Source organism: Bombyx mori, chromosome 12 (assembly GCF_030269925.1).
Source record: "Bombyx mori chromosome 12, ASM3026992v2".
NCBI classification, from domain to species: Eukaryota; Metazoa; Arthropoda; class Insecta; order Lepidoptera; family Bombycidae; genus Bombyx; species Bombyx mori.
Genome location: NC_085118.1, coordinates 8,205,672 through 8,227,490, shown reverse-complemented (window position 1 = coordinate 8,227,490; position 21,819 = coordinate 8,205,672). Strand labels below are relative to the sequence as shown.

General features: G+C 35.7%; 1 protein-coding gene across 1 annotated transcript in view; it reads left to right on the top strand.

The window, feature by feature from the left end:
- The window catches only part of LOC101744805 (protein O-mannosyl-transferase TMTC2), a 117,761-nt gene that overhangs the window by 78,253 nt on the left and 17,689 nt on the right, over positions 1–21,819 (top strand). Inside the window, exon 5 of the mRNA XM_004929444.5 lies at positions 9,623–9,737. Within this exon, the coding sequence (XP_004929501.1) occupies positions 9,623–9,737 (115 nt within the window). The remainder of the gene's footprint in view (positions 1–9,622; positions 9,738–21,819) is intronic.

The window sequence follows — 21,819 nt, the reverse complement described above, 5'->3', positions numbered from 1 at the left end:
CTCTTCGAGCAGACCTACGAGAGGATAAAGAGAATAATAATAAAAAGTGATGAGTGTGTGTAGAACAAATAACACATAACTAAAATAACAAATACAACATGAGAATTATAGTAATGCACATACACATAGCAAATACTGTTAAACTTGAATACAAAATATTATAAGTAACACAGTAACACTCGTATATACGAAGAGTATATAACGATGATCATTCGGTTGACGAGAGATAAAATTGTTTGACCTTGTATTTAAAAACAGAAACAGACTTGCAAACTCGGATGTCAGCCGGCAACGAATTCCACAGTCTGACCGCGTGCACAGTAAAGGAGTGAGAATAGAAATTGGTTTTGTGGGAAGGGAATAACAAAACAGAACGTTGGTTGGACCTGCAGGGAGCATCAGGAGAACGAATGAAAGAGAATCGCTCACGTAAATATAAGGGAGAAGTGGGCTTATGTAGGATATTGAATAGGAGACATAATATTCGAGTATTCCTACGAAGGCGTATAGGGAGCCATTGAAGTTCTTTGCGAAAATGAGAAACATGATCGAATTTTCTGAGATTATATAAAACGGATACATAGATTTTTACACATAATTCTTAACTTTCTCAGACTTTACATACTACATACATACATAATTCTTAACTTTCTCAAACTTTGTTTGAGTTGCTCCCTCGTTACAACTCTAAACTGAGATACAATTAATTTGTTTGAGAGACAGCTACAAACTACCTGTCCACCGCGTGCTGGTCCTCTAACTTGGAAAAGAGGTTGTCACGGCACGCCTGTTTGCTTTCGAACATCTGCCCACTTGGGGCTGGTAATGTATTCACTGCCTCCACTCACATTCAGACTCTTGACCTTTCTAGGACGCCATTAAACATGCATGTACGTCCCGAGGGAGGCCGCCTCGGGTTTCAGTTCACATCACAAACTTTTGCGCAAAGAGAAAAGTTTTGCGTGATGGCTCTCATTCCATACACCATTCCATGTATATGTAGAATCCTATTTGGATGTTACTTCTACAGGGTTGTTGTGGAACAAAAGTGATATGGTCGCTATTATTTTTCGAGACAGGCAATAAATTCACGCATGTAAATTTTTAGCGAGCCTATGGAAATTCTATGCAGCCTTTGAATATTAAGTTACACCATAAATAATAATAATCAACAGGTCCCTGTATGGGTATAGTTGGTTGATAAACTATCGGAAGAATAGAAACTCCGGAACTATTCGAAAACCCCAAATAAGATAGCAAAATATGTTCCCGTTGCCAGAAAAACAATATTTCAAGTAAATTATGACACTTTATCGAAGGGTCTCCGATGTAAAACTATCCAAGTTGGCCAAGATGGGTTTGTAAGAAAAAAATAAGAGGCAGCACTCGCTTTTAAAAGTTCCTATCGAACTTCTTGTATTTTTACGAGATCCCAAATCACTTGTAAAATATTGAGGTCGTCCGTTGCCACAGCTGTGCCGCGACTTATTTTCTCATGAGGATTAAATACATTAGCAACCGTTGTACTCTACAGAGTGTAACTGAAACCGTTTTGGTTTTCCGCAAATTTGATTTATTAATTTTGGAGTGAATTTGGTTTCACTCATCATTTTATGAAAGAGAATGAAACAATATTTTTCAGTAGCATTGCATATACATATAATCAATTTATTGAATATGGTTTTTTAATTCTAAAAGAGTTTTGAACTAAATTACTTTACCAAATCAAAACATAAGAATATAGTGTTAAGACAAGAAGCGTTAATTAGCAATGGACTATGAAAATTGATTCTTTAAATTGTCGACGAAATGAAAAACTCATTAGTTCGCTATTGTGGTTCCCTAGGGAGATAAGGGCCTATTATTTGTAGTTTAAGTGCTTTCAGTACATCCACTAATACTAATAAATCTTAGTATTCATATTGTTATCGCAATACTTCAGTCAAGAAAAAGTATCATCTTCCACTGCGGCTTGTTTGTCCAAGATTTTTTTTATTTCATGCGATTTTAAGATTTTGTCATAAAAGAAATCTAAAAGCTTAAAACCTTGGCAACGTGTTTCTTTCTGTCTCACTTTTGATTTGTTCATAAAGACGAGTTTGCGCCAAGGATATAATCTCCGTACCATAAACAACGGGGTGATTTAATTATTCAGTGATCGATTTGACTAGTTGAGGAGACTTAACTATCAATTAACTCGACCTCAATATAGGCATTGATAGATTCAATCTGAAAATTACTGCATTTGAATAATATTCATTGGATTTTCACGAAAATTGAATTGAGGTCAACAGGAGAATTCCTATTGAGATTCCAGCAGATTACTTAGTATTCCAATACAAACTAAATAACTAAAGATAATTGTATTGGAAAATGTAATCAATACGTGTTTATTTGTCTACTAGTCGTGGTCACTCGACCGTAATTATAATTGCGCGACGAAATGAGCTCGTAACTTTGTGAGTTCTTTTATTCTAATGATTTTTTGTTATACCATTTAATAAAGATATATTTCAGTGCCATTTTCTTCTTTTCTCCCACTAGGTTTTTTTTTATTGCCCATGTAGGTAGACGAGCATACTGACCGCCTGATGGTGAGTGGTTACCGTCGCCCATGGACTTCAGCAATGCCAGGTCAAGCTAAGCCACTCCCTACCGTTAGGTGGGGTCGGCACAGCTAATTTTTCTTTTCCATTCTCTTCTATCAGCCGTCATCTCAACACTAACTCCTTCCTCTCTCTTCCATATCGGCATTCACACACTCCATCCATGTCTTCTTTGGTTGACTTCTTGCCCCTCTAGTCTATAATTAAAGAAAGTATATTATCGATGTGATTATAAGTGTGATTTGTAATTGATAAAGTGTAATATAAATGTTCACAATGAACCAGAGGAAGACCGATGTACAAAAATATCTTGTTATGAAACCCAAGAGCGGGGTCGTCGCTTATTGACATTTCCTGTAATTTAATCCGTATCATCCATCCATTATATTATTAGTTCAAATAACCGGCTTATTTAGTAGCTTAAGGGCACTTAGGTTTTTTTCATCAAGCAGTCACCCTTTGCGTCTTTGCGGTTTACTTGGGCTTAGCACCTGTTACGCCATGAGCTTGGGAATACGAGGTCAAAAGCATTAAGAACTCTTTACATAACCTTCTTGACTTCACATCGAAACCCCTTACTACGAGGGCATTACGAGTTATTGTCGATAGACTTAAGAAAAAATAAAAACATACAATTTGTCTTGGCTTACGTCGTTTGATTCTTATCTACTTTAGTTACGGACTGCATCGACGGATTTGCAAACTAATTCATGTTCAAAGCTGCGAGGATAAAAAATTTGATATTTAGACAAATTTTAAATTATGTGAAGAAGTATTTTCAAGGTACAATAATGTCACTTTATCTTTATTCATTTTATTTAAAACTCATTTTACAATTATTCGTAGCTCAAGATCAAAGCTATTTTAAGATTTGTCATTCTTGGTAAGTTGTTATTCTTTTCCGTCTGTTTTGTGTGAACTGTAAAATCTATTTAACTAGGCGTTTTCGTTAAAGCTAATAGGCCTCTATTTCTCTTTTTACCTTTAGGAAACACGAGCTAAAGGCTAACTGGATCCAATTTGTCTCCGGCGGCTATTCGAAACAAGCCAATCACGAAGCGCTCCCTATTACACGAATTCACTCGAAACGCTGTCACAAGAGCGGTGCCGATCTAATCGGCAAAAGCCGGCTTTACTTGATACACCGATACGTAGTGCTAGGTATATTGTCCTGGACTTTAATGGCTTTGACATTTAAGAACCTTTTGACAGACGAAGTAAGAGATATAAAAGTATGAACGTTCGAAATGATGAAATTAATTCACTCTGTAAATTCCTCAGAATAAGGTTGATTTATATAATAATATGTAAATTTAATATGTTTGGCTGTTACATTCTATTACTATACTATTTTTATTGGTTGGATAGGTAAAAAAGCTCTTTCTACTCTTTCCAGTTTGAAGGATGGAACAGATTTCATACAATATAGTTGAGAATCCGACCTTATGGCCCAAAGTAAGTAGACAGCGTCATTTACGCTGCGGTATGCGGCCATGAGCTTGTTCATTCGCTTCTTCAAAGTCAGAGCTACAAATTTTTTGTTATTGCTTAGATGAGTGGACGACCTCACAGCCCATCTGGTGTTAAGTGGTTACTGGAGCCCATAGACATCCACAAATTAAATGAGCCACCCACCTTGAGATATAAGTTCTAAGGTCTCAAATATATTTACAACGGCTGCCCCACCCTTCAAACCGAAACGCATTACTGCTTCACGGCAGAAATAGGCAGGGTGGTGATACCCACCCGCGCGGACTCACAAGAAGTCCTACCACCAGTACTAACTAACGAGGTGTAGTAATAATAATAAAAAATTAGTTCATTTGGTTGTCGTATATATTTTCCTTTGAAAATTTATCGTGGACGTACAAGCACATGTTCCATACGTTAGAAAACTAAAAACAAAAATCGTCGGTCAGACTCATTAGACAGAATAACAGATAACGTCCCTCTAATCTGGATTAGGCCAAGTACATCTATTTCTTACAACACTTGGCCGGCTGGTGTGCGATGTAATCGGTTAAGCTCGGAGGTTTATCGCCCCCATCTAAGGGCCCGATATCTTCGAGTGGCGACTTTCAGAGATTAACGCTATTATCTCGCTGGAGAACGGATACTTGGACGTCACAACTTGCTTAGACACTCGTCCTCTGGTCCAGATACTTGATTTAGTTTTTTACTCCTTCGAGAATGAAAGAAATAAGTGTCTTTCTTGTCTAAATGTGGAAATTTACTAGATCCGTGTTTGAAATTCCTAGTTAATTTATTTTACTTGTTACTTTAAGATCTTATGTGGTCCAGAGTCCCCTCAAAAACAACTATCACGAGTTCTATAAATACTAGAATATAAATCGAATAAACAAAATAAAATCCTGAGAACTTTAAAGTAAGCAAATTAAAAAGGGAATTAAAGTTGAGCACACAACATGCAAAAAAAGAAAAGAAAAAATAATCTAATTTGTAAACAAATTGTACTGGATATAAACATTTCGTGTTATTTTCTTAGATATTTTTTTTTTTTTATAAATAAATAATAATAAATATTTACTAACAATCACGCCACGTTAACTGGTCCCGTGATAAGTTCGTAAAGGAAATAAATGTAAGATTTTTATTATACACATACATATATTTAATATACATCCATAACCCTGGAAAAGACATTTATATTTATCATACAAATATCTTCCCTTGGCGGGATTCGAACCCGCGACCCCCTTGTGTAGTGACCATGTCACTTACCACTACACCAGACGGCCGTTATTGATAGATACATGGACAGATAAATTAGATTTTGCGTCTCGGTCATGTAGTAGATGATACATTTAACTTGTTATATGTGTAAGAAAGAGGTCTTATCCATTTTTAAATTACCATTATTCATCTATACATAGGTATATAATTACTTGTCTTGACTAATTTTTTAGTTGCGTTGTTGGGTGAATAATCTCACTGTCCATCTAGTGTGAAGTGATTACTTGAAGCCGTAATATATCACAAAGTCAACACCTATCTTGGGACATGAAGTTAATGTCGGTCGGCTGTCCCACCAAACCGGAATTCTAATAAAAATGCTCCGTGATCAAAAAGGACATTATGGTGGTGAGAACCTACATACCTGTACGGATCTATAAAACGCCCTACCACCAGTAGTGAGTTATATAAACGTTAAAAGGACAGGACATAAATCGTCTCTTTAGTTATTTGTAAAATTAAACTAACTATGAAACCCTACGGGTATTGGTAATGTCTCGCATGTTAGCTCGGTAATCGGAACATAAAAAAGCTTTTAGAACGATATTCCAATCAGCGGAACGACTTCGAGTAAGTGACGTCGTGTCTCTTATATATTTTTCGCTCTGTTTTTCTTGCAGCTAATGGTGCTGATCGTAAATGGGATAAGATTTTTTTTCATTTTCGTTTTTATATGACCCAGTTAAGTAAAGTACTCGATTACAATCTTTATTCACGATCTTAACGAAAATAAAATATTCGTGATCATAGACATATTCTAGAATATTAGGTAGGTACGTTTACTTATTTATTAATAAAGGATTCATCTCCTTCTGCCGTTTTTTTTGTACCCATCTATTTGCGTATATTTTCATTGAAATTCCAGTCGATAGCAAAATTATGACTACACTTCAGTGAATGAGGTGCACGTGTTACCTTGAGGGCACTATTAATAATTCCAAAAGGGTTAAGATCGAGGGGGATTCGTTGAATATAAAAAAAATACAAAAGCTTTTGAATAAACATGCCAACGTTGTTATGTTTTCTTTATATTTTTAACAAGGTATGGACGAAAAACATTTCGATGTTTCAAAATAACTAATGCACGGTTTTAATGCTATTATTATAGTAAAAATAGAGCTTAATTTAATTACTTCAATCTTAATATGTTAATCTCAACATTTTCTTCACGCAAAGCCTATCTGTTGCTGTCACGCTATTGCAACCTATAGATATTGTAAATGCAGTCGCCCACTTTTGATAGACATTATCAAAACCCTAACTGAATTAGAATCACAGCTATCTTACTCTTCATATCAGGACGTATGACTGTTTTGCGATAAAAGTAATCAGTATCATGGTACTATGCCATGCAGGCAAAGTCTATTGGGCTATTTAACAAAAGCCGGCTATTAAAGATGTCCATATACGTACATATACATGTATGTACATATGTACTATTTAAAACATACCTACTTATTAAGTATGTAATCTGAAATGTTGAAATGTAGTGATATAATATTCAAACGTTGTCAAACGCCAAGCACTACTGATATTGATCTACTTACCATTTAATTGAAACCTATTTGGTAAATTTTGTAAATCAGCATTTGATATCGGAGTTCTCGTTTTGCAAACGCATTTTCAATATTAACGTACTTCGTTAGAGTTCATGTTAATTCGATTATATACTTTATATTCTTTATGTATAGAGTCCGAAGGGTGAGACAGTCGTTATACCGTAAAACTGAAACTTATCACTCGTGTCTCAAGATGGGTAGCGGTATTCACTTTGTTGTTGTCTATGGGCTTCGATAACCGCTTAATTACATTAAGAAGCGATATCTATTTATTAAACGGTGCAAAATGACATTTCGTTTTGGTTTATTTATATTTTTAAAGTAGCATTTTTTCCCTTGGAGGAAGTTCTATTGTTCATTACGATTTGTAGATACCGTACATTCCACGGATCAGCTATTTGTTTATTGTGTTATATTGCGTGAGCCTTATTAACACAAGAAACATTAGTAGAAATTCATACGACCATTCGCAATTTTTTGCATTTCGGGTTAGAAATAAGACATGAGCGTCTTTTTTTATTTTTTTTATTGCTTACATGGGTGGACGAGCTCACAGCCCACCTGGTGTAAAGTGGTTACTGGAGCCCATAGACATCTACAACGTAAATGCGCCACCCACCTTGAGGTATAAGTTCTAAAGTCTCAGTATAGTTACAACGGCTGTTCACCCCTTCAAACCGAAACGCTTTACCGGTTCACGGCAGAAATAGACGGGGTGGTGATACCTGCCCGTGCGGACTCACAAGAGGTCCTACCACCAGTGAAGTAGTTTATATCGTATGCTTCGAATACTCATTGCATGTGTGTACATAAATACGTATACATCACGACGTGCTCATGGCACGTGCAAAGCCACAGTTGCATGGTACCTTAAATGATCGGTATCGCACGTCGAACTGATCTCCGGACCGACGGGATCCACTTTACGATTGCTAACGAAATGTCAACGTATTTAGGCACGAAATTAGACCGCAAATTGATGAAGCTACACCAGCGGCTCTCAACCTTTTTATACGTAACGCAAATGTACTGACGTGTAGTTTAAATTCATTTTTGATTACATTAGTCCATAGGTTATAATGTTAGTTATTTTTAGTGGTTTTTAGATCTTCAGACATAAGGTTGAGATTTCAACTGTTTCAGTATGCTATAAAAACAAATACAAATTATTGAAGTCATCGTGGACTTTAGGTAATGTGCGCAAACGAACAGAGAAAAACAAAGTTTGTTTACGGCTTAAATAATTTGATTGTACAGAATGTATTGGAACCTTCTTCGAAAACAAAAAGAAAAATAGAGTGATTACTGACATGACATACCTAAAAAGGTTATACTAAAAAATATATATTTTTCAATGCAACCCTATTTAATACAATGAAAAGTAAAAATAAATTAAATCTAAAAAACATGTGCGCCAATATTTCAATCTATAATTATAGACGAAACGAAAGAACGGTAATTTAAATTTAATCGAAATATTGTCCATCACTAGCAACTACTTTTTCCATCCATCTCTCAGGCAGAGTTCGGATTCCACGTCCGAAGAACTCCTCGTCCTTTGAGGCATCCACGAATCAACCCAATTTTTGGTATCTTCATATGATGTAAACCGCTGCTCCGACAGAGCATGTGCCATTGATCTGAACGGCCGTCTGGTGTAGTGGTAAGTGACATGGTCACTACACAAGGGGGTCGCGGGTTCGAATCCCGCCAAGGGAAGATATTTGTATGATAAATATAAATATGTCTTTTCCAGGGTTATGGATGTATATTAAATATATGTATGTGTATAATAAAAATATAACATTTATTTCCGTTATCTGGTACCTGTAACACAAGTTCTTTACGAACTTACCACGGGACCAGTTAACGTGGCGTGATTGTTAGTAAATATTTATTTATTTATTATTTATTATTGATCGGAACAGATGATAGTCAGATAATAACAAAACAAAAGAGATGTAACCTATGAAATTAACTTAAGTCTGGATGAATCGGGATTTACTGACGAGTTTTGACGATTTTAGTTCATCAAAACATTTTTATAAATGAATAACGTTTTCCGCTCACTAAAGTGAATTAGTCAGAGCGGCTAATGTTCTATAACAGTAGTAGTTTATAAATCGAAGAAACCAATGTGCGGGTTTTTCGCAAAGTAAATATTATACCTTTGTGACTCCGTAAGCAGTCTCTTTACACACTCTATGTATACGATAACAGAGTCAACGACAATAAAAACTGAGTTTGTTCTTTTTGTACTAATATCGTGCGCTAACCTTAGTCTAAGCCCTTTCGTATTATCCCACGGGAAAGCTTCGCGAGCTCCTAGTTATTTGTAATTAACGTTTCCATGGTTCATTTGTTATAAAGCTTGCTCGTGACTGGTATTTTTTATTTTATAAATAACAAATTAAATATCGTTTAGAAACAGTCATTGAGAGAAGAGAAATAATGAGTTGTACAGGTTTCATTTTTAACGTAAATATTGACATGGGAATTTTCAATTTATTATACTCAGAAATGTTTTTAATATACACAGAAAAAAATATCTGGGTTTGGCCGTTAGCAAATAATTATTATATAGTTGCGTGGTAATTTTCGTACGTACATACATATAAATGATGATAATGGATAAAGCATATTTACTAATTAAATTATTAAACTACTTTTTTCTGAGTGACTAATTAAACTTAATTTTTTCAGCGTATGGAAATCTTGGTAGTGTGCTGACGGCTCAGGGGCGAATGGCGGAAGCGGAAGCTGCGTTTTTGAAGGCGCTCAAATATAGACCAAACATGGCCGACGTTCATTACAATCTGTGAGTTAATTTTTTCTGCTTGGATTCACTATAATCACAACCTTAGAAGGCTTAATTCACACACAAAAAACAGAGTACAAGTATTTTTTAGTAAAAGGAATTTTCAATTCCTTTTTTTATACAAGGCCAAGAATTTGAATCTCAGCTCGACAAACGATCTACATTCCTTTTATCTATTCCTTTGTAGTATACATACATATATCTTCAGCCCGTTTTACAATAAAATTGGCCATATCTTTTTTACACAAACAAAAGAATTCCCTTTCGAATTCTATTCAAAACGGAAAACTTTCAGAAACGATTGGTTTGATAAAAGAGACAAAGATTTGACATGAAGCCCATATTATTCTAATCTCGATAACAACAAAAGTTTAATAATACATTCAAAAGGTCTGTGTTTACCCTTAGTGAAAGAGAAATAATACTCGGCGTGGCTTTCCCGGGGGACTGAAAAGGCAAAAGGTCCAAACCCTATTAAGGACATCGGGAAAAGAAAATATTATAAAATATAAAAAGTATAATGGCTATATTAGAAGTTCAAAAGATTGAAAGGAAACTTTCTCAATATTGGTAGGTTTTAGATTGAACTAGTTTTTGTTGGAAACTAAGTTTCTTTTCACGAAATGTATTATTATGTTGCATTACTATGAAATACGTAAGTGATCTATAGTATTATTCTAGGAATACTATATTAGGAATATAACATTGATTGAAACGTTTTACGAGTATAGAATAACTTTAATCATAACATTTATGAGTCTGTTATCACTTATTCAGAGTAAACAAAATACTTTTTGAAATTAGTAATGATCGATTTTATCATGGCTTTGACACATCGACTCCGATTGAAGTTAGACAAAAGGACTGGAACTTTCCAGATTACACAAAGGACCGAGGAGACCGTAGCTACCGAAGTGAGAGTAGCAATTACTTCGTCAATAGGCACACGTCGACTCAACCCATAAATTGGTCGAGTACTCATCCTTGAATTAATCGGGGGCACAGCTCTCTACAATTATTAGCCTTCCAGACAGTCTCACATATTAACATCGAGCCACACAGTTAAAATAATTTCACTATACCAAGACTATAAATGATACCTATTTCGCTGTAACTTCAAAAAGTTTAAAATTATTTCTATGGTGTAACAAAAAAGTAGGTGTAGAAAAAAATTCGTTTCATTATACATAGTCTTACTACTGCAGATTTGGTTTTAAGCAGGCCTTCCAACTGTTCCACATTTTGACTATGCATAAGTCAATACTTTTATTCACAGGTCGTGTAAAGTGCATGTAACTAAGTTGTGATTTATGAATGTTGACATATTTTTTTAAATATATAAAGGCCTTTTCAGAATGCTTAAAATGATTAAGCTCACTTTATCGTTTTTTTAATTATTCGTTAGTATTTTTCTTTTAAAAGGTATTGTTTAAATTTCTATCTTAGATTATCATCACGCATTTTTGCGGATCATTACGAGAAATAAGCAAACTAGCAATACATTTTGTGTTTAAGCGTAGCATTATAATTAAGCATTATATTGTTGTGTTATCTACAGAAACCCATAGAAAGTACCTTGGATTTTCCATTGTGTTAGATAGAAGCAGAGCATTATGTAAGCCAGCGTATTTATGAGCAGGTCAGTTTCAATCCGGGCCACGTATGAAGGTAACAGGGTATTGTTTAGCCTCCCATTTTAGCACGTTAGCTCCCCGCTTGTTTGAATAAAACCTTAATAATGTTGGTATGAACTCTTCGACGTAGGTAGTACTTACGAAATGGTAAAATATCGAATAATCCTTCGTTCATACTAAGAAATGTACCTTCCATTTAAATTATAATATACATATGCTACTTATTATGTATCTTTAGACCAATGAAATCGTTGGTAAATTGAAATTATTGTATTATATTTCAAACTTCTGACACAAAAAACCGTTTTGACGAATTCAGTTAAAAATAAAAAAAACGCGTGGCAATATTTTTGTCTTTTTTTTTGTATGTTGAAGCAGACGAGCCCACCTTCGGCCCACCTGATGGTGAGTGGCTACCGTCGCTCATGGACGTCAGTAATACTAGCGGCAGAGCCAAGCCGCTGCCTACAGTTTAATACTCTCCACAGGCCTCGTTTGAAAAATGATATATAACGCTCGGGAGACACCGTGGAAAGGAGCTCGTTCCAAAGCCGGATGGTACGTGGCAAATAATATCTCTGGAAACGCACTCTGGATGACCGCAGTGGCTCCAGATAGTATGGATGAATTCTACTCCGGTGGCGGACGGTGCAATGGTAAAAACGAGATGATGGTATGATCACAAATAATTTCACAGAGCACTCCTCATGGAACATACGATACAAAATTCAGACTTAACCAAAGTCCCTCTGCAGACTCAGAGGTTCCAAATGATCCGTGAGAATGGGATTATCGGCAAACCGAACGGCTCTCTTCTGTATGGAGTCAAATGGAAGTAGCTGGTATTTGAGAGTCCCAGCCCAGAGGTGAAAGCAATACTCCACGCGAGGCCAGACCCGTGCTTTGTAAAGGAAAAGTATTTTTGTCCAGGCATGATGTACCGCCTCGCTCTGTTGAGGACTCCCAGCATTTTTGAGGCCAACTCACCTTTATCCTCCAAATGACTCCGAAATTAGACATCGCCCGAAATGTCGATTCCAATTATTCCAAATTGAAATAATTTTGGTGTCACGTTTCATTTGATAAAAAGAAAAAGTCAAACTTGAATGTAATTGAGGAAAAACGGACACGTACATATTTTCAGCAGGTCCGAAATGGTTCGATGGGCACAAAGTCCGTGTGTCACGGTTGCTAAGTAGCTATCTGTACGTGATGATAGCCGAGCATGCGTTTCAAGGGAAAGCCGAATAGCTGAACATCTCGCATCTTCTTATTCTATTAAGGTCGTATTATATTGCGCGCGTGCCTCGATAGGATCTTTAATATTACGGCGAGCACTTGTAATCGAAAGAAATGGAATGCTCGAACAATAGCGGTATTAAAAGTTCGGCATAAATAGAAAAGGTCTTATTAAGGTTACGGTGAAATGAACCAATACAATGGGACTTATGATTTCGTCGTAAATGGGATTGTGTTCATTCGAATACAGTAATGTAATATTTTTTATTTATAACAATAACTAGCGACCTGCCCTCTCTTCGCTTCGGAGACTGTAATTTATTATTGATTTCTCCACTATTTAATGGATGTTATTATACATATAAACCTTCCTCTTCAATCACTCTATCTGTTAAAAAAAAACCGCATCAAAATCCGTTGCGTAGTTTTAAAGATTTAAGCATACACATTACATACATTTACATAGGGACAGAGAAAGCGACTTTGTTTTATACTATGTAGTGATTAACATCGAATTGGATAATAGTTGATGTAAATACTTTTTTGTAAATGCATCACGCTACGTAATTATATATTTATAATCCAATTTAAATATATAAAGAATTGAAATACTTATCTAAGATGTACATTTAAACATTAGTTCGTTAATTTTATAATGGACCGTTAAATTTATTCCGTATACCGTTAGACTTCATTCATTTGGACTCTTCGTGGTCTAAAACTTAAAACGCTCACTATTGCGACTATGCTGGCGTTCACAATCATGGGATAGCATTGTGTAATAATTAAAAAAAAACGCAAAATTTATAAAATATATGCGTAAACGCTGATGGCACGGACTGTATAGGGTGTGGTATATCCGCACGGATTAACCACCATCCTGTTGATATCTGCCGTGAAACAACGATGTGTTCCGGTTTCAATATTTGAATTTTCATCATTCCAAAATAATCTATACTAATATTATAAAGCTGAAAAGTTTGTTTGTTTGTTTGGTCAAACGCGCTAATCTTAGGAAATACGGGTCTGATTTGATAAATTCTTTCAGTGTTAGATAACCTGGATATTGAGGAAGGCTATATATAAAATCACGCTAAGACCAATACAAGCCGTACAGTCGTCGTGGCCTAACGGATAAGACGTCCGGTGCATTCGTGTTGAAGCGATGCACCGGTGTTCTAATCTCGCAGGCGGGTACCAATGTTTCTAATGAAATACGTACTCAACAAATGTTCACGATTGACTTCCACGGTGAAGGAATAACATCGTGTAATAAAAATGAAACCCGCAAAATTATAATTTGCGTAATTACTGGTGGTAGGACCTCTTGTGAGTCCGCGCGGGTGGGTACCACCACCCTGCCTATTTCTGCCGTAAAGCAGTAATGCGTTTCGGTTTGAAGGGTGGGGCAGCCGTTGTAACTATACTGAGACCTTAGAACTTGTATCTCAAGGTGGGTGGCGCATTTACGTTGTGGATGTCTATGAGCTCCAGTAACCACTTAACACCAGGTGGGCTGTGAGCTCGTACACCCATCTAAGCAATAAAAAAAAAGCGGAGTACGGATAAAGAATGTTTCAAAATCGGGGTTTTTTCCCTTTTAAGAACTTCCGCTGCATGCGCTGCGAAAACGGTTAAAGTTACGCTAAAATTGTTTCTCTTTCTAGGTGTCTGGCATAAAGAACGAAAAAGAAAAAAAAAGAAGAAAAAAAAGTTATAAAAAAGTCCGCGACCGCATTTGTCTATATTTTAAAGTTGGCCCACTAACGTTTTTATGCTAACCTGTTTTTTTTAAATAAAGCAATTTTTACGAAGGTGTTTCATGAAGATGATTTTTATATTTATCTCTACATTAATACGTGAAGCAAAAACTTTGTACCCTTTTTTACGAAAATTGCGGGACGGAGGATTATAAAATTTCTCACACTTATAGAGAATATAGAGAAGGAGTGCAGAATGTTAATATTTTTTTAAATTATGCATAAAAAATACATAAAATCAATGAAAAAAAAAACATTACACACACCACAATTTTTACTCGAATTTTCGAACTTTCTGATTTTTTTCGAATTCTCGAATCCCATCACCAGATCCTGATCCTGATGATTACAGAACCATTCGAACAAAAAAAAGAGAATTCTTCTTTCTTCAAAATCGGTTCAAGCATTCTCGAGAAATCGGTGAACATACATAGATAAAAAATATGATGGTCGAATTGATAACCTCCTCTTTTAAAGTCGGTTAAATAGCGTGATTTTGGTATCTTAAATAGCTCCTTAACATTTTATTATTCTAAAATATTTTCACCTTCTACGTAAATGAAGTCGTGAGTAAAATAGCGTTATGCCAAAGTAGCTAAAGCTAGTATTATGATAATTGTGCGCGTTGTTTCAAGGTTGACGTGAACCATTTAAAACCCAATGCATCGTGGACACATCGGTACAGCTGCTGTAGCTGTAAATTAATCTACAAGTGGCTGTGGAATTCTTTGTTGGAGCACGAAAATACGTAAAAAATAAATTATTGTTGTCGCTACAAATATTCCTATCGAATAGAAATACAAACCCTATATATTACCAGAAGGGGCTTTTTTTAAATCGTCGATACGAGGCAACAAACAGTAGGTATCTCGAAGCTTTAGCACTGCACTCTCGCTTCACTAGGGATACCATGTAGTGAAATAAATCCAGATTTATGTGGACTTCAGTTTTTTATGAAGTAAAATGATTTCATTAGTGTCTGTTATATCTATTTTTTAATATTTTTTTATTTTTATTTTTGTTATTGCATAGATGGTTGGACGAGCTCATAGCCCACCTGGTGTTAAGTGGTTACAGGAGCCCATAGACATCTACAACATAAAAGTCGCCACTCACCTTGAGATATGAGTTCTAAGGTCTCAGTATATTTAGAACGGCTGTCCCACCCTTCAAGCCGAAACGCATTACTGCTTCACGGCAGAAATAGGCTGGGCGGTGGTACCTACCCGTGCGGACTCACAAGAGGTCATACCACCAGTAAATACGGGTACCAAAATGTGTGTTTTAAGATTTGTACATATCCTTCTCGAAATTCTATTGATCGGATTGTTAAAACACAGTAATCTCATTTTTTTACAGTTTGCAGAAAGTAGGTGGTCGAGTTTAGAAATAAGTAGCAGCTGCTCTAAATATCCGTGAATCGTTTGAAAATGTAATTTCTATATCCTCTTTTAACGTCACGTTTCAGGTGAACGATATATGTATCTATAGGATTCGGCTGTTCCAAAAAGCCTTTGTGAAATCCGCCTAAGCGCGATTTAATAATAAGCCATAAACAAAAATAAATTTGCCATGAGAAAAATTACACCAAATCAGTTCATGTTTAGTATCTTCTTCGATTTTTGCAAGCCTTGAAATAATTAATATTGCTTTTACAGTAAAATCAAGTATTCAAAATTATTCTAATGTTACAAGTATTAAAAATGCTGGTAATAAATAGGAAATCTTTTATAATAAAGGTATTATTCGGATTTCTGTATAGTAAATCGTAAAGTCGTGGTCGCCCTACTTTAGCAGCGCGCCCCGATAGCGATAAGGTGCAGATTAAACTCCTGTTTGCACACACACTCGCACATATTTAACATTCTCGCCATCTAGACCCGTGACAACAACACTCGCCCGCTATTTGCATACTTGTTTGTGAAACGATTTGGTCTGGACGACGTACATGCAAATGCAATTTATGTTACACGGGTGTATAATGCTTGCACTTAAATTAAATTAATGGGTAGATATTATATAATATGTTTTTTTTTAGTTTGAAACACTATGTTCTAAATTTAAGTTATGAAATTGTTCAATGATATTTTTTTTAATATTCTCTTAAATTCTATGACGTCGTATAGGTGTTACTTTAACTACCAAAAACAACAATATCTTGTTATCTTAAAACGCTGTCAATGTAACTAATACTGAAGGTAGAAATAATGACGTGTTATGATAATTAAAATTCTCTAATTGTAAATAAATGTTGTAGGTAATTATTGGTGCGATGTGTTTTAAGCCGGCGCGGACTCTGACTGTCCGTTTTATTTAGTTCGCGAAGCAATCATGGCTTGTAGTTTGATTCAAACGAAGGCTAGGACCCCATCTTAATTATGCGTTATCTTCGTTTGGATTTCATAAACTTCGGCAGACGTCTGACACCAAATATGTCACATAGTTCGCACACACACACAACAATGTACTTAAGCTGCATACAATATTATACATACACCGTTTACAATTGTTAGAGTGACATCACTCAGACTAATAACGTTCCTTTATCAAACTTTTAAAGGAATTTAGCAATGCCGTATATCTATTAGATACCGGCACGGCATTCCACCGTTGAGTGGCATAGACTATCTTATTGTATTTATGTATTGTACTATGTTATGTTATGTTATAGGATTGTAGCTTTGCGGAATGCACAAGCTGTACAGAAAGCACACGATTATAGTTCACTATCGAACTGAGTTCATTCGTCTGAGCTTATGCGTTTCCAGACATCATTTTTATCACGTATCATTCAGGTCTGGAATGAACTACCCGATAGCGTTACTTGAGCACTATAGAGTACTTCCTCGGACGAGATTTGAAAAAAGTCCGCAGGGGTAGGTAGCGGATTAGCTGTGCTTCTGGTTTTGGTATGAGCATTTTAATGGTAATTGAGTCAGAATAATAACGTCGTCTGCCTGAAGTCGCCGTTAAATGAGATCGCTATTTCAATTGCATTGAAAAAATAACCTTTATAACCTGGAAATCTTTTTAAGCCAAAATGCCCAGCTATCTCTATAACTTATTACCAAATAAAACTTATATACTTAGTCTGGCCATAAATACTGTTACAAAGGAAAACAAACAAAAATCTATTGCAAATAACATTTATTACTTTTACAGTGTGTTAGTTTAAAACATAAATATAAAACAATTTAAAGTACAAAAAGCTTATTCGAAGTGGTCTCCATTGGCTGCAATACAGTCCTTTAAACGTTGAGGCCAGTTATCAATAGAAGCACGCACTCTTTCCATGGGCAAATTTTTCACTGCCAATCGTATGGATTGTTTTAGGGACTCCAAATTATCATGGCGTTTAGAACAAGCCGTACTCTCTAAAACTGACCATAAATCATAATCCAGCGGATTAAGATCGGGACTAGACGACGGCCAGTCTTCAGTCTGATGAAGTCCGAAACGTTCGTTTCCAACCAAGACAGCGTAGACCGAGCTTTATGACCTGGCGCCGAGTCTTGCTGGAAGGACCATTCTTGATTATTGAACATGGTGTTGTTAAGGGGCTTCACTACCTTCTCAAGAATGGTATATTGATACACTTGTGCCGATGTTTTGATACCTTTTTTACAAAAGTATGGCCCAGTCACTCCTTCATAGCTAATACCCCACCAAACCAACACTGAAGTCGGATAGTGCCCACGTTGCACTCTGTCGACTAATTGGGAAGCTTCCTTAGAGCTTTGAGCATAAATAAGGTCATTTTGTTTGTTAAAATGTTGCTCAATTGTAAAAAATTCTCATTTTTCTATGACCTCCCTTTGCGTACCGCTTCAGTAGTTGTTTCGATTTTACCACTCTATTCTCTTTTAAATTATCAGTTAAGAAATGACCAGTACGTCTCTTATAGGCTGCAAGTCCTAAGTCATCTTTTAAAATACGCGACATGATTCTAGGTGCTATCTTCATCTCCGGAGATAAAATCTTTTGCTTTCGGAAAGGATTTCTTCGAATTCTTTCCCTTATTGCTTTGACCACCTTTTTCGTACGAACACTACGTGGACGGCCAGATCTTTTTCTGTCACAAACAGAGGAAGTCTCATTGCACCTATTAATAGCCCGGTACACAAACATTTTACTAATACCAAGCGTATGGAAAGTTTTAAAAATTGCATTTGGCTCCATACCTACTTTGTGTAATGCAATCACAGCGATTCGGTTTTCTTTATCACCCCGCTCCATTTTAATATCGCAAAATATTGTACAATGTATTGGCGCCAAAATGAGAAAACTCAATGAGCAATCATATAAAAATGACAGATTCCAAATTCAAATGTAATAATTTGTTTATTTTTAATTGTAACAGTATTTATGGCCAGACTAAGTATATTATAACACAATAATACACTTACATATAAATGTATATTACATTTACATGTCTATATACATATGTATATAGAGTATACGTAAAGTGTCTCTTAAAATGTAATACATAAAATTAAAACTTTTCTGTTTGAGAAACATAGCGAAACTTCAAACGAAATGTTGAAAAAGATCTTTATTAATATGATGAAACTTTTCGAAGGTTTTTAGTTACTGAAGACGAATGTTTGAATTACCTTTTTTTTTCTTCTTTAGAAAGAGCCAATTTAAAATCAAAAGTTGAGAAACAGGGAAGATAATTGTATTTTAATGAAAGAGCTCTGCTAACTAATATTTAATAGCAAGAACGTTGTGAATCCGTTAAAAATAATCGAGTTTAAAAAGTTAAATTAAAAAATAGGGGCTATTTTTAAATTATTTTAATGATAATGAAAACTAAAACGGGTTATGACGTCATCGATAATATAGTGCATTTAACATGTCCAGATAGTGAGTCGACACGGGCATCTAACCTGTCTATTTAAAAAATGTAAACAGATTTAAATCTCAATTCGTATTAACATCAAGAGGACTGTGAGTGAGCGCAAGTAAGCTGAGAAGTTAAGCCTATACGGCTAATATACTTACGGATTAGGTTTTCTTTGAAAAAAAGTGAAAATTTGGATCTTCAATTCGCATGCTTTGACTACTGCTTATTTCGAACAAGCTTTTCTAATTTTTTTTTCGAAATATCTCGAAATACCTTCGCGCCGGCAACTTCGCCCACATGCGTTCACTCTAAGTCGTAGCAGAAACACGTGCTCAGCAATGGCATAAAATACTTCCTATATTTTTTCCAAGGTTCACACAATTTCCATACGTAATATTCAGTTCAGTGGTTTGAACGTTAACCATTAATAGACTTAAAATTACTTTCTCATAAATAATAAATAGGATTTCGTATGAAATTTCTTACGTCTAACGGTATGAGTGATTTCCAAAAGAGACAGAGGTGTTTTTGCCACATGCGATTTTAATGAAACAGAGCCCAAATTCTGGTCTCTACTTACCTTTTTTTTTTTATTGCTTTGATGGATGGACGAGCTCACAGCCCACCTGGTGTTAAGTGGTTACTGGAGCCCATAGACATCTACAACGTAAATGCGCCACCCACCTCGAGATATAAGTTCTAAGATCTCAGTATAGGTACAACGGCTGCCCCACCCTTCGAACCGAAACGCATTACTGCTTCACGGCAGAAATAGGCGGGGTGGTGGTACCTACCCGTGCGGACTCTCAAGAGGTCCTACCACCAGTGAAAAACCTTCTCAGCTCACTTGAGCTCAATGCCCATCTTGTGTTAAGTGGTTACCAAGGCCTATATAGACATCACAGAGTGAATGCCGCTGGCCATCTTGAGACTTGAGGTCTATGTCTATATATGAGTATGTCTATGAAATTCCTTCATTGTGAAGTCATTCGTCAGTCTCATTCGTAAGTGTGAATCTTAAACGTATTTCACAAGAAAACTTGGTACTTGCATGAGATTTGAATTTTTTATTATTATTTTCATTGTTATGCACGATGTAGGTACAACAATTTTTCATATAATCTGAATTAAGTAAAATCACTTTTACTTTCAGCGTCTGAGAAATGAAATTTCATTTTACTTTGTAAAGTTTCGCTTTTTGTTGTACGTATTCAAGATTAAGCTGGAAAAGTGTAGTTTTGTAGCATTTTGCTACGGATAAGTGATTTACAGACGGTTGCTTTAGCTAAGGGGATTAGATTAAGCCTAGACAACGTGCTTTTAGCTTTTAAACCTTTGTGGGGAAATTTGCAGGGATTTTTATTTCTAAAATATAAAACAAAATGTAAGAGCTTTTAGGAACGTATGTGTTTGTTAAATGTGTGGGATTTAAAGATTTAGAGGCTTACATTGCCTGTACTGATGGTAAAATATTTAAAATTAAAAAAAATAGTTGCTGCTAGATTAATGGTTTATTTATTGTAAATAGGTGAACACGAGTCCTTAACCAAATTATATACACAAAGAGATTGCTGCCACTCTCGCAGACTCTTTTAATGAGTCTTATATTAAGTATGGTATTAGGTATTAGGTGTGGTATGTGTTAGGTATTAGGTATATACAGTAAAAGGACATATGATGAGTCTACATCGGTAGGTACTACTGGCTTACTTATAATATTTTGAATTGAGGTGTTGTACTCGCGTCTCCTGCTGAATGGCAGTATTCACTTTATTGGATTTGTTTCCACTAGTCTAGTATCACTAGTAGCAGGTGCGCCATGATCTCATCTGTCCATCTAATGAAATAAAAAGTATACTATTGAATTAACACAACAATAAACAACAAAACACACAACAACATTTTTGAAAATATTTCAATTTCAGTCGAAACAAATGATGAAGAAGAACCTTCAAAAACGTCATAGAATCGTAGATAATTGAGAAATTCCATTAACGTGAAATCCAGTATACCAACACAAATAATGAAAGCGGAAACAATGAAAAATAATAATCCGAAGGAGTCTTTGTCTCCATAAATTTACGACATAAAATAGTTTGCGTTGCGTTATTATTAAAGCGCGCTTATAAACATTAATTCAATTCACAATTTGTCACCTCGGTTAAATCGCGGAATGTTAGTATCGCGTGACTGTACAAACCCCGCCTCGGTTGAGGCATCCGACTCATTTCATAGGCGTTCATTGTATAAATTACTTATATCATGCGCTAAGTAAACCACGCTGCCGCTACTACTCTACAATTTATAATTAAACGAATTGAAAACTCCGTGACGTCATTGCTTTTGTAAGTAAGGAAATAGGCGTTGTTGTAAAGTAGACAATAAGTAACTTATAGTTTTACTTATAAGTTATACTTATAGTTATACTTGTAAGTTATATCCGGTCACCGTCCTCGTCGAACCCGTCGCTTGCGACGAAGGGCTCGACGAGCGAATTAACCCATAGACACAGCCCACTGAGTTTCTCGCCGGATGTTCTCAGTGGGTTGCGTTTCCGATCCGGTGGTAGATTCTGCGAAGCACTGCTCTTGATAGGGTCAGTA